Source organism: Malus domestica, chromosome 11 (genome assembly GCF_042453785.1).
Source record: "Malus domestica chromosome 11, GDT2T_hap1".
NCBI lineage: Eukaryota > Viridiplantae > Streptophyta > Magnoliopsida > Rosales > Rosaceae > Malus > Malus domestica.
The window spans coordinates 33,859,341-33,871,172 of NC_091671.1; the positions used below are offsets into that span (position 1 = coordinate 33,859,341).

Sequence of the window (11,832 nt, forward strand, 5' to 3'; positions counted from 1 at the left end):
CACACAAAGACTTGGTAAACGCCTACATTTTTTTTGTTGTTGATAAAAATGGATTGTAAACATTTTTGACAAACGATATTATATACATTAAGAGGATGTGGTGAGTTAAGTTTCACAATAAGTTAATAATAATAAGATTCAAATTTGTATTTGACGATAATCAAACTTAAGATCTCTCTTAAATAACCTACAAATCAACAAGTAAAATTGCTTGAAATTCAGTCCATTTGCAAAGTGAAGAAAATTACGAGAATGCCGTTTTGTCCAAAGAGAGAAGCGCGTAGAACGCAGAATTTTGAAATCGCGTGTTACTCTCGTACTGTCAAGCTGCCTACTGTCACTCTGCTTTTGCCATTTTTCTTCCATGGGAGGGGCTAAACGCCTTCCCACAAAGAGAAAGAAAGTCTGAATTTTGAAAGAGAAAGAAAGAGGGCTCTCTCTCTCTCTACACTTTCTCTCTCTATATTCTCATCGCTCCATCTTCTCCAGGTAACCGACCTTTCGTTTCTTCCTCCGCACTGCCATTCATCAAAATATTATTATTTTTCCCTTTTTTTTTTTATAAATTTTTTCTTTCCAAAATCGTTCCCTAAAACCCTGGTTACTGTTGCGTTGGATTATATTTTGAAATATGCACATTTTTATGTTCTGTGATTCTTAATATGATATGTGTTTCTTGCCGATGATTACATGACTACGTAATGTCAGCGCGTGTGTCCATACAGATCACGAAGCATAATTCTTACTTAACAACCTAATGACATAATTTTTGCGTGTATATATATGTGTGTGTATGTATACGTTTACATACATACATACACACATACATCTAGTTTTGATATTTTACTTTCCCTTGAGAGCTATTCCGAATTCGCGGCTTTTTTACAAATTCTGCCTGTGTAAATTTATCGCACGCTGCCGGTCCCAAGCCAGGATAAGAAGGTGGGGAATGTGTTAGATGGTCGACAGCCAGCACTCTGTTTTTTGACGTAAAATCCCCTATGATATGAATGTGGAATATGGGATACGGCACATACTGACATACATGATGCATTTGTTTGGTAAGCTCAGTCAAGGAATTGTGGTGGAAGTAGAAAGTAGAGATTTTTTAAGTTTGAAGAGTAGTATAAAAGGGAACGAAAGCACTGGGTATTCGAGATGTTCTATAATTGTAAAATGCAAGAAAATCAAAGCTCGAAAATTTATAAGGAAAACTAATGAAAATGGCTTGAAAACTTTGAATTTTAAAGATAAAGACAAAATAAAGGATAAAGTGAATAGTACCAGATTGACTTTTTAGTGTAAAAATGTGGTTTTTCGTTAAAGTGAACAGTACCGTAGGCTTTTTGTTAAAACTCCCAAATTTATATGCAAGTGTTGCATCCTGTGACAATAAGAGAAGGGAAAGAGAGGAATTACAATTACAAGTTTCTTTGTTGTGTTCCTGATTGTGGTCATTGGTCCTTTTAGTAGTTGTGGATGCAAACTGGGGTTGCTGCTTGAACATACAAGCTTGTATATAATATAAAATTGAGAGCTTGAGAACTTGCTTTCCATTTTTATGTCCACATTTGGTTTCTATTTACAAATCCTTACTTTGGGAAATCTTATCTCGTGTCATGGTGGAGTTCCTGTTTATGCATTAACGTTGCTATTCTGTTGTTCTTCTTTGTGAAGCATATGTTACAATGCAAGCACTTAACACACCTGCTGCAAGCTGTGATGACGAGAGAAGGGACTTGGAGTATTTGCTTGAAGCATTTAGCTCAATGGTTTCTCTTAAGGACATAGCCTCCGCATACTGCCAGGCGAAGTGCAATGTAGAAATGGCTGGTGAAATTCTTTGCAGATCACATTTAACTTCCTCAAACGGTGCTAGTTCCTCAAAAGTTAAGCTTGAGGGTGCAAGCGCAACTTCTTTGGAAGGCCCGGAATCTGGACGGGACTTTGCAAGTGCAGTTCATGCAGGTGTGTCAACCGCCAAAAGTATTCAGAATCCCTTCAATGGAATGGACAACACCAGAGCATTGAAGTCAAAAAAACTTTCTGCTTCAGTGGGTACTGTTTCAGGGATGATTGGAAAGGAGTACAGTAGGCCCAGAGCATCAACAATTGAATATACTGAAGTGAAGAAACCATTAAAACTAGATTGGAAAGAAGTGCCTGCCTCTGCGATATGGAGTGAAGAAGTCCAATCAACCACGCCACCAACAAACAGCAAACTGCAAGCTGATGCTGAAGAATTTCTGTGTAAAATGCTTGGAGAGGGCTTTAAACTTGATATGAATGTGATCCGAGAAGTTCTTGGTAAATCTTCTTATCCCTTAGAAATCTGATTTCTTTAGTATTTCTGGAATACCATTCCAGAATATGGCACACTTTTCATTGTATTTTTCATCATATTACTTAAACAGGAGACAATGAAAAATATAATTGTCGATATCACAATGGAATCTTTCATTTTGGATAACATGTCAAGTGCATGTACCTCTTGAAATTGAAATACAACTTGACAGTTCCTTGAGTCCCCTTGTTGCCTTTAACACTAATAAAAAAATACAATTGGATCACTATGGTCTGAAAATATGAATACATGGTCATGATATCATTGAATTTCAAATATTGCTCTAGATGATGAAAATTTAAATATCTTCATGATATTCTTCACTCTTCCAGTTCTAGGTTTATTGGTTCTTCTGGTTATCCATTACCTCTCAAGCTAGTTGTGGAGACCTGCCTAGGTTATAGGCAACTGACAAATTGATTGCCTAATCGGACTTGCGGGTATTTGGCAGAGTTATGGAGTGTTATGAATATTGGAATATTCAATCTGTGATATTGAACAATATGAATGTATTCTGATTTATCTTTACCATTGAGTAAAATGGCATTTTCAGGTTCTTTAGTTATTAGTGCTTTGATGTCATTAGGGTTAAATTTTAAATACAAACAGTAGGTCAATTGTGCCTTTGTATTGTAAAAATACCTTCCTGATGATGTTCTTGAGGTTGACAAAACGTTTAATTGAGAATTTTATTGAATGCAGGCCTTTGTGGATATGATGTGCAGAAGGTATAATGTATATTCTTATGTTGCTTCTTACATTACAGCTTCTATAGTAATCTTTTGCTCCGAGTCATATGATAAATGAAACTATGCATGAAATCTGAGAAAGTATTAGTACCACAGTTTTTCTGTCAATTATTCCAAAAATTAATTATTTCCTTGATGACTTGGTTCTCTTTGTAACTGAATGTTTCAATTCTAATTGCATATATTTTCTGTTGCTGTATAAATTAAGATTGGAAAGAATCGTTTTCTTCTCTTTACCACACAAAATTTTAATCTTTGTCATCAATTTTGAAGAATTGATATTTTAATTCTGCAGAGCATGGAGAATCTTCTTTTCATGTCAGCATCAACATTGGAGAAGTCTGATGATGTTGTCGGCTTAGCTGGTTTGAAGGTAAGCTTTAGTTTTACTGCATTCTCCAACCAATCACGGAAGTATGATTACCAAAGGTTCAGGCAGTCGAGAAATTGTTAATTGAGCAAGGAATAGAAATGATCAAATGAAGGTAAAATCCCTTGGCATGTTGGAAATACAATTGAGACAGTTTCACCATGTTTAGTGGCATCATGTTTGCTTTAATCAGGAGGCTTGATATGTAGGATAGGTAGGGCAAACTAAAGTAGGATTTGAGGCTGTCAGAAGTAGGAACAAGTTCTGTGGCCCATGATTGAAAAGAATTCATTCTTAATGGAATAGCTTTTGATCGGTCTGCTGCGCTTCACTATGTTAGAGCTCAAATTTACACATGAAGTAGCCAGCAATAGTTTTTCATTTTCTTGTTCTTTTTATTCATTTGAAGCCTTTCCTGTAACAGTCTGCAGAGAAGCGTCCAGATCAACATTCTGCCCATAGGTATGTTGTTATTGGTAGTTTTGCCAGTTCACTTTAGACTTTAGAGGAGCCTCATTTTGCTTTAACTTAGAGTGAACTACTTATTTCTTTCATCTCTCTCCCTTTGCACAAGCTAGAAGTTTGAAGTTGTTTTTGTTTCCACGCTTGCAGTGATTTATCTGAATCACCAGTAGGAGAAGGAGATGGGCTTCTTAGCCAACAGGTTTTACAAGCATTGTTTCATGTTCCTGAAAGAACTGACGAAGCACCTAAAAGAAGTCTCCCATCGAGGGAAGTGAAAAGATATAAATACAAGGGACTTAAGGGATACGTGGTTAAACCATTTATAGACACGGTTGTAGAATGTAAAGCTACTGTAGCACTAGCACCACAAGGAGTTTCCGGGCCAGGTATGAACTTTACTCTTTTCATTACTCAAATAATTTCTCATCCAAGATTTTCTTTCTTCTAAATTCTTTCTTAATTCTCTAACCCAGTATCTGATTCTTTCCTATGGGGTACCTTTAGCTATTGATTAGTAATCATGGGTACTTAAGGAACCATTGATTTGTTTGTGGCTTCATTTCAGTTTTCCATGGTGGTTGACTAAGGATTTTATTTATCTTTATGTTTCTTCCGTATAAAGTTTTGTAATGCATTTACCTTCTCTAGATGGAGATGATGATAATGGCTATGAGGTCCTACGTAAATCTGTGAAAGAATACTGGATCACAATGAAGGAATACTATAAAGCTGTAAGATTCTTATTCTATTAACTTTCTGGAACTTTACTTACAGAAGTTATTTTATTGAACGTTCAAGGAGACCACAATGGTGGTCTGTTACGCTTGACAAAAGGGAGATATGATTGCCCAATCAGTCTGAGCATTTTCTTGTCTACATTTTATTTTCATCTTCAACTTTGTTGGTTTACACTCCTAATGCATTAATCATTGTTATTATCGTTTAACATAGGTGAATATTAATCCCCCCACTTGCTCTGCAGGCTTTTAATGCATTTTGTGAGGGTGATCGTGCACGTTCAGACAAACTGCTAGAGAAGGTATAGATTTTTTGTTTTAATTTGGTGATTTAATACTTAAAGATGGAATTAACTGTGCTACTTGTTCTCATTAAGCTTTAATTTTAAATACACAAACTTTAAATAAACAAAGTTCTTATAATCTACGTTCCAGCTTTAGTGATTTGAGTTAGAATCTCTGTTTTCCGATCGTTGTTCCCAATATGGGAATGCAAGGAAATATTTAGGTGATACATGTGTTTGCTTCACATAAAGTTTTATGTCAAGCATTTGTGAACCGAAATCTGATTTTTAAATTGTTCTTTTGGCCCTTCTTGCATAATACAAGTAACAGTAATACAAAGCAGTCTAGGCACAGTTGTGTATCTTCAGATGCACATGCGTATAGTAGATGGAGGCTGTGTTCCTTGTTTGCGTTCTAATAGACATTATCATTAAATGCCTTACTTCTAAACTTGCTTTTCCCTTCTCCCCTTAATTTTAGAGGCTATAATGATATATTTTATGCTCTTTGGAATTTCTAGGGACATTACTTTAACAAAATGGCACGGGAAGCAGACGAAAAATCTGCTCAAATGCTTATTCAAGCTCAGAGTAGGTGCGAAATGTACACTACTCTTGATCCATGAGTTATGTGTGTTCCGCCTCATAAGATGGCCTAACAGGTGATAATTTGAATGCAGTGAAGATGATGTGTCTCTTGACTTGCAAAACCACGAGCCCAAGGAAGCTATACGTCTTCTAAGATCTCAGTTAACCTATCTCTCTGGCATCCCAGGTAGGTCATCATGGCCCTCCATCATTTTTTCTTGAAATGAAATTAACAAGATGGAATGACTTTGGATCTCCCATTTATTAAGAAGAATCAAGGACAATATGAATTTGCATTTTTTTTCAGCTTTCAAGTATCTTCGGGTCATAGTGGGATTGAATGATGAAGATACAACAGGAGGAGCCCGGAGAAGACTGGTATGACTTTATCATCAAGCTCATGTTGCAAAGTTTTCAGCATTTCATTTGATTTATACACTGTGTTTTCAAATTTTCATTTGAGCTTCAACTTCAAAATTACAAATGCACAATTTAGTCTGGTTCTGCTGTTACTGAAAGTTACTATCAGAAAATCTTATCATGTGGTGAAATCGCTATCGTAATTTTTAAGTAGGTTTTCCATTTCATCCTTGTACATACACAAATACAATTGATTGAAATTGGTCACAATAATATAACTGTTTTTGCTTTAGTTGGTATGGAAAAGAGCACATATTATAAGAAATAACTCTTTGTATTTCATTACTTAATGTGTAAGGATTACAACTCAATATATATACAGTTCTCTAATAAAGCTTAGTACCTAATTATACTTAAGTAGGTATCTAATACAGAGATTAGTTGCAAAACTGTTACATCTAAACATGACAGCTGTACATCTGAAAATGACAGCTGTTAGCTATGACTACTTATCCCTTTACACCCCCTCAAGCTAAGCGGAGGAGAACCCAGAGAAAGCTTGGACTGAAGAAAGTGAAACCGAGCCTTGGATAGGGACTTTGTATGGATGTCTGCAATTTGATGATCAGTGGAAACATACAACACTTTGACTAAACCAGCAAGAACAAGCTCTCTAATGTAGTGATAATCGATCTCCACATGTTTAGTGCGCGCATGAAACACAGGATTGGAAGCCAAAGATATGGCAGAAACATTGTCACACCACAGTGTGGGAGTATGAGAAAGAGGGAAAGTAATGTCTTTGAAAATCTTGCAGATCCATGTAAGTTCAGCAGCAGTAAGAGCAAGAGAGCGATACTCGGCCTCGGTTGAAGAGCGGGCAACAGTGGCCTACTTTTTAGCACTCCAAACTGATAAGATTGGGACCAAAGTAAACACAATAACCAGATGTAGAACGTCTATCAAAGACACAACCAGCCCAATCAGCATCCGAGAAAGCTGTGAGCTGCAGAGACCCCTTTTTGAACCAGATGCCTTGATCAACAGAACCCTTGAGAAACCGAAGAATGCGTTTAACAGCCTGAAAATGAGTGTCACGAGGGCAATGAAGAAACTGACAGACTTGGTTCATAGCAAAGGACAGATCTGGCCTAGTCCATGTGAGATATTGGAGAGCACCAACGATGGACCGATATTCCTTTGGTTCAGGCAACAAAGTTCCAATGTGATCCAATTTGGCAGTACCAAGAGGAGTGGCACAAGGCTTGCATCCTTCCATTTTCGTCTTAATAAGAAGATCCATAGCATATTTGCCTTGAGACATGAAGATACCATCAGAGGATCGATGGACTTCAAGACCAAGGAAATAGTGGAGAGGACCTAAGTCTTTGACAGGAAACAGGGTACTGAGCTTTTGAATGAAAGCTTGGCAATGAGAGGCATTGGGTCCGGTGACTAATATATCATCAACGTACACCAAGACAATCACCAAAGAAGGAGAGGTGCACACAAATAGAGAGTAATCAGATTTAGAATTAGCAAACCCAAGAGAGAGCAAGGTAGATCCAAGTTTATCATACCAAGCCAGATGGGCTTGTTTTAAGCCATAAAGAGAGCGATTGAGCTTACAGACAAAAGAAGGCTGAGAAGCATCAACAAAACCAGGAGGTTGTTGCATAAACACCTATTCTTTCAGTGAACCATGAAGAAATGCATTACTAATATCCAACTGATTAAGGAATCAGTCATTATGGACAGCAAGGGTTAATAGAATGCGAATGGTTACTGGTTTGGCAACTGGGCTGAAAGTTTCTGTAAAATCAATACCGGCCTGCCGGTGAAATCCTTTGGCTACAAGGCGAGCCTTGTAACGATCAATCGAGCCATCAGGTTTCCTTTTAATCCGAAACACCCATTTGCAGCCAACAATATTGTGGTGAGGAGAGGAAGGTACCAATGTCCAAGTACTAGTGTGTCGAAGAGCCTCAAATTCCTCTGACATGGCCTGAACCCAATGAGCATGCTTAGATGCTTGCAGATAAGCGGTAGGCACAAAAGTATCAATATCGATGGGATGCTTAGTGGCAGATAGAGCTTTAGGTTTGAAAATGCCGGCTTTAGATCGGGTGAGCATAGGATGAGAATTAGAGGGAATAGAGGGTGGAACGAAAGAGGATGGATGAGATGGCAGAGGTAAGGAAGCACTAGATGAAGATGAAGAGGAGGATGACGGTACCGGAGAAGAAGATACTGGCGGAGATAGGTCAGGATGAACTAGCGAAGATGAAGAGAGTGATGAGGAAGTTGGAGTATGCTGAAAGAAAGGGAAAGGGAGAGTGAAGTGTGGAGATGATGTAGAGGTAGTGGACTGTGGTAGGGAGGAAGAGGAAAGGTGATGTGCATTATGAAACGGAAAATGCGCTTCATTAAACATAACATGCCTTGAAATATAAAGGCGTTGAGATTGGAGATCTAAGCAACGATAGCCTTTGTGCTGAAGACTATAACCAAGGAAGACACAATGTGTGCTTTTGCCGTCCAATTTCGAGGAAACATAGGGTTTAAGCCAAGGGTAGCAGCTGCATCCAAAGACCTTTAACTTGGAATAATCTGGAGGACGTCGAAAAAGAAGTTCCCAAGGAGATGTATCCAACCGAGAAATAGGCAGGCGGTTAATGAGATAAAGTGCAGTTGCAAAAGCTTCAACCCAAAACTTGTGTGGAACCCAAGAAGAAACCAAAAGAGTTCTTGCAGTCTCTGTAAGATGACGATGCTTCCGTTCAACACACCCATTTTGTTCCGGAGTGTGAGGACAGCTATATTGATGAGAAATACCATTGCGAGCTAGAAAAGAATTGAACTCGGAACTGGTGAACTCACCCCCTGAATCTGATCTCAAAATCTTTATTTTATTTCCAATCAAGGTTTCTACATAAGCTTTGAAGAGAACAAATAGAGAAAAAACCTCAGACTTAGCTTTCATGGGAAACATCCATGTGTATTTAGTAAACTCATCCACAATCAACAGGTAGAATCTGTAACCAGTAACAGAAAGAACTGGAGAGGGACCCCAAACATCACAATGGAGCAACTCTAAACTAGTTGAAGTAGAACTAGTACTAGAAAAAAAAGGCAGCTTGTGGTTTTTGCCGATGGCACAATCGGAGCAAAAGAAAGATACAGACTGGTCACCAATGTGATCAATACAATGCTTATTTAAGACTTTCCTAAACATAGCAGAGGAAGGATGACCAAGTCTGTGATGCCATGTCTTCAAAGAGGCTTTAGTGCTGAGAAGGGCAATATGTGAAGAAGAAACCGAAGAGAGACCTTGAAATGGATAGAAACCTTCTTTAACTGGCCCTCGAAAAAGCGTCCTCCTCGAAGAACGATCCTTGATTTCAGAACCATCAGAATTAAGGGTCAAAGAACAATAGTTATCTTTCAAGAATTGATAAGCAGAGAGTAAGTTGAATTTCATCAGCGGAACATGAAGAATATTGTTTAATCGGAAAGAAGCATGTGGTGTTGAGACTGTAGAGTTACCAGTATGATGAATAGCCATACCTTGACCATCACCAACATACACCTTGTCATTGCCAGAATACGGACGGGGAGCCTGAATTGCAGAAATATCATTAACAATTTGAGAGGTGGCACCCGAGTCCATTAACCAAGTGGGAGAAGATGGCTTAGAGTTGGTGTGAACACACATAGCAGCGAGCTGTGCAGGAGGGATTTTGCCAGCAAAAGCATGATTCATCCGGGCATAGCAATCCAGAGCTTCGTGATCAAACGAATTACATATTTGGCAGGAAGTTCGACCACCAGAATTGTTGAATTGACTACGATTACCACCAAAATGATTGCGATTTCCAGAGAAGTTTCTGTAATTGCCATGATTCCCACCAGAATTGTTGAATTGACCACGATTGTTGGAATTCTTAGAAAAATTACCACGAGGCTTGCGCGGAGAGAAACCTCAACAGCGATTATTGGTGTGAAACTTGGATGGCGCACTGGAAGATGACTGTTGAGCAGCAAATGCTTGAGGAAAATTATAGAACTGGGATGGTGTAGGAAGAAGAGGAGGTGGATACTGCGCAGCAAATGCCTGAAAAGGCTCAGAAGCAGAGGAGGCCACATTTTTCTTCTTGCGATGCATGAAAACTTCCTTGTTAATCAACAATCCATGAAGTTCATCCAGTGTTGTGGTAGAAATCCTGAGCATGATAGAGTCAATGAACGACTCATATTCATTAGGTAAGCCATTAAGAGTGACGGCAATCAAATCATGATCAGAAACCGGAGCTCCAGCAGCCATTAATGAATCAGCAAGACCTTTGATGCGCTGCAGATAATCTGAGATAGAGAGATCGCCTTTGTGAACAGAGTGAAGGCGAGAACGGAGCTGATGAATGTGAGCGGCAGACACACCACCAAATCGATGCTCAAGGTTTAACCAGAGATCGCGAGACGAAGCGACACCAACAGTAAACGGAACAATATCCTCAGAAAGAGTGGAATTCAACCAGATCAGGATATTCTGATCTTTGTCATACCACGCCTCGAAGTCAGGATTTGGAACTCTAGTGCTGCAACCAAATGCATCAAGAACAAACGGCGGCGGGCAAATTTCCGAGCCATCAACAATGCCGGTGAGTTTGTATCGGCGAAAAATTGGAGCGAATAGAGCTTTTCAGACGAGATAATTGTCACGTTTGAGCTTCGTAGGAACCATACAACTGATATTCTGAACAGTTATAGAAGAAATTGAAGAAGAGGAAGAATTAGGGTTCATCGTAGCAAAATTGGGGGAAGAAGTTGCAGGAGGAGGAGTAGCAACAATTTCAGGTTGCACAGGAGAAGAAGTCGAAGACTCCATGGCCAAAGACCAAAGATCTGAGAAGCAACACGATCGAAGAACAAATCGATCGAAAAAAAAATCGCAAGAAAAAAGAGGGATCGAGAGGCGGTTAGGCAGAGAGGCGGTGATACCATATAAGAAATAACTCTTTGTATTTCATTACTTAATGTGTAAGGATTACAACTCAATATATATACAGTTCTCTAATAAAGCTTAGTACCTAATTATACTTAAGTAGGTATCTAATACAGAGATTAGTTGCAAAACTGTTACATCTAAACATGACAGCTGTACATCTGAAAATGACAGCTGTTAGCTATGACTACTTATCCCTTTACATATATCATAAAACAGATCGCTTAACACTTTGTGCTTCTTTTTTCTTCATGCGCTATGACTCCATATGCTTTATGAAAACTTAAATTTCACATGTCTTTTGTAAATTTTGTTGTGCAGATTGTGAAGCAACTGGAGAAGGAATCGATCAAATGGACCGAGGAGGAGAACGGGAGGACAATATCGATCCGAGTGGATGAAATTGACCCGAAAAGCTTGAGCTTCTCAAAAAAATGAGTGAAAGAAACAAGAGCTCAATTTGAGCAGAGCAGAAGTGGAACTTAAAGAAGAGGCCATGCCATGGTAAATGCTGGTTTTGTTAGGGATGCTGTCCATTTGGGGTTTGAGATGAACTTTTCTTTTGTGGGAAATTTATGTTACAAGATTTTAGAGAGATGAAATTCAAGCAACACACCCTCTATTTACGTATATAGAAAAATACGGATGTTTTTAATTTGAACCTAAAAAATTCTTAGAGCAATTTTTTTCAACTATCTAAACTATCTAAAATTTAGTACATCTTTCATAGATTATCGTTGCAAAAAATTAGATAAATCAAAAACCATTAATGTGAGAATAAATTTCACATTGATGGGAAGATGGATCTTACATGGATTTATAAGTAAGTTAGATTACATCTTCTAATATCCCAAGCAAGTTATATATACATCTTCTAATATCTCAGTTAACCTATCTCTCTGGCATCCCCGACGTCCCTCCATCATTCTTCTC

General features: G+C 38.3%; 1 protein-coding gene across 1 annotated transcript; it reads left to right on the plus strand.

Annotated features, from left to right (window-relative positions):
• Positions 1-213: 213 nt before the first annotated feature.
• Positions 214-11,594, plus strand: LOC103423059 (putative nuclear RNA export factor SDE5). Its single transcript, XM_029098117.2, has 12 exons — positions 214-489; positions 1,678-2,307; positions 3,047-3,072; positions 3,389-3,466; positions 3,888-3,925; positions 4,076-4,314; positions 4,577-4,659; positions 4,911-4,967; positions 5,471-5,544; positions 5,630-5,724; positions 5,845-5,915; positions 11,221-11,594. The coding sequence occupies exons 2-12, from the start codon at positions 1,689-1,691 to the stop codon at positions 11,335-11,337; spliced, it is 1,497 nt and encodes a 498-aa protein (XP_028953950.1). The 5' UTR covers positions 214-489; positions 1,678-1,688; the 3' UTR covers positions 11,338-11,594.
• Positions 11,595-11,832: the final 238 nt, after the last annotated feature.

Excerpts from the sequence above, each read along its gene's own strand:
- LOC103423059 (XM_029098117.2), top strand. The coding sequence starts at position 1,689 with ATGCAAGCACTTAACACACCTGCTGCAAGCTGTGATGACGAGAGAAGG. Across the intron at positions 4,968-5,470 it reads CAGACAAACTGCTAGAGAAG|GGACATTACTTTAACAAAAT; the intron begins GTATAGATTTTT and ends TGGAATTTCTAG. Across the intron at positions 5,545-5,629 it reads CTTATTCAAGCTCAGAGTAG|TGAAGATGATGTGTCTCTTG; the intron begins GTGCGAAATGTA and ends ATTTGAATGCAG.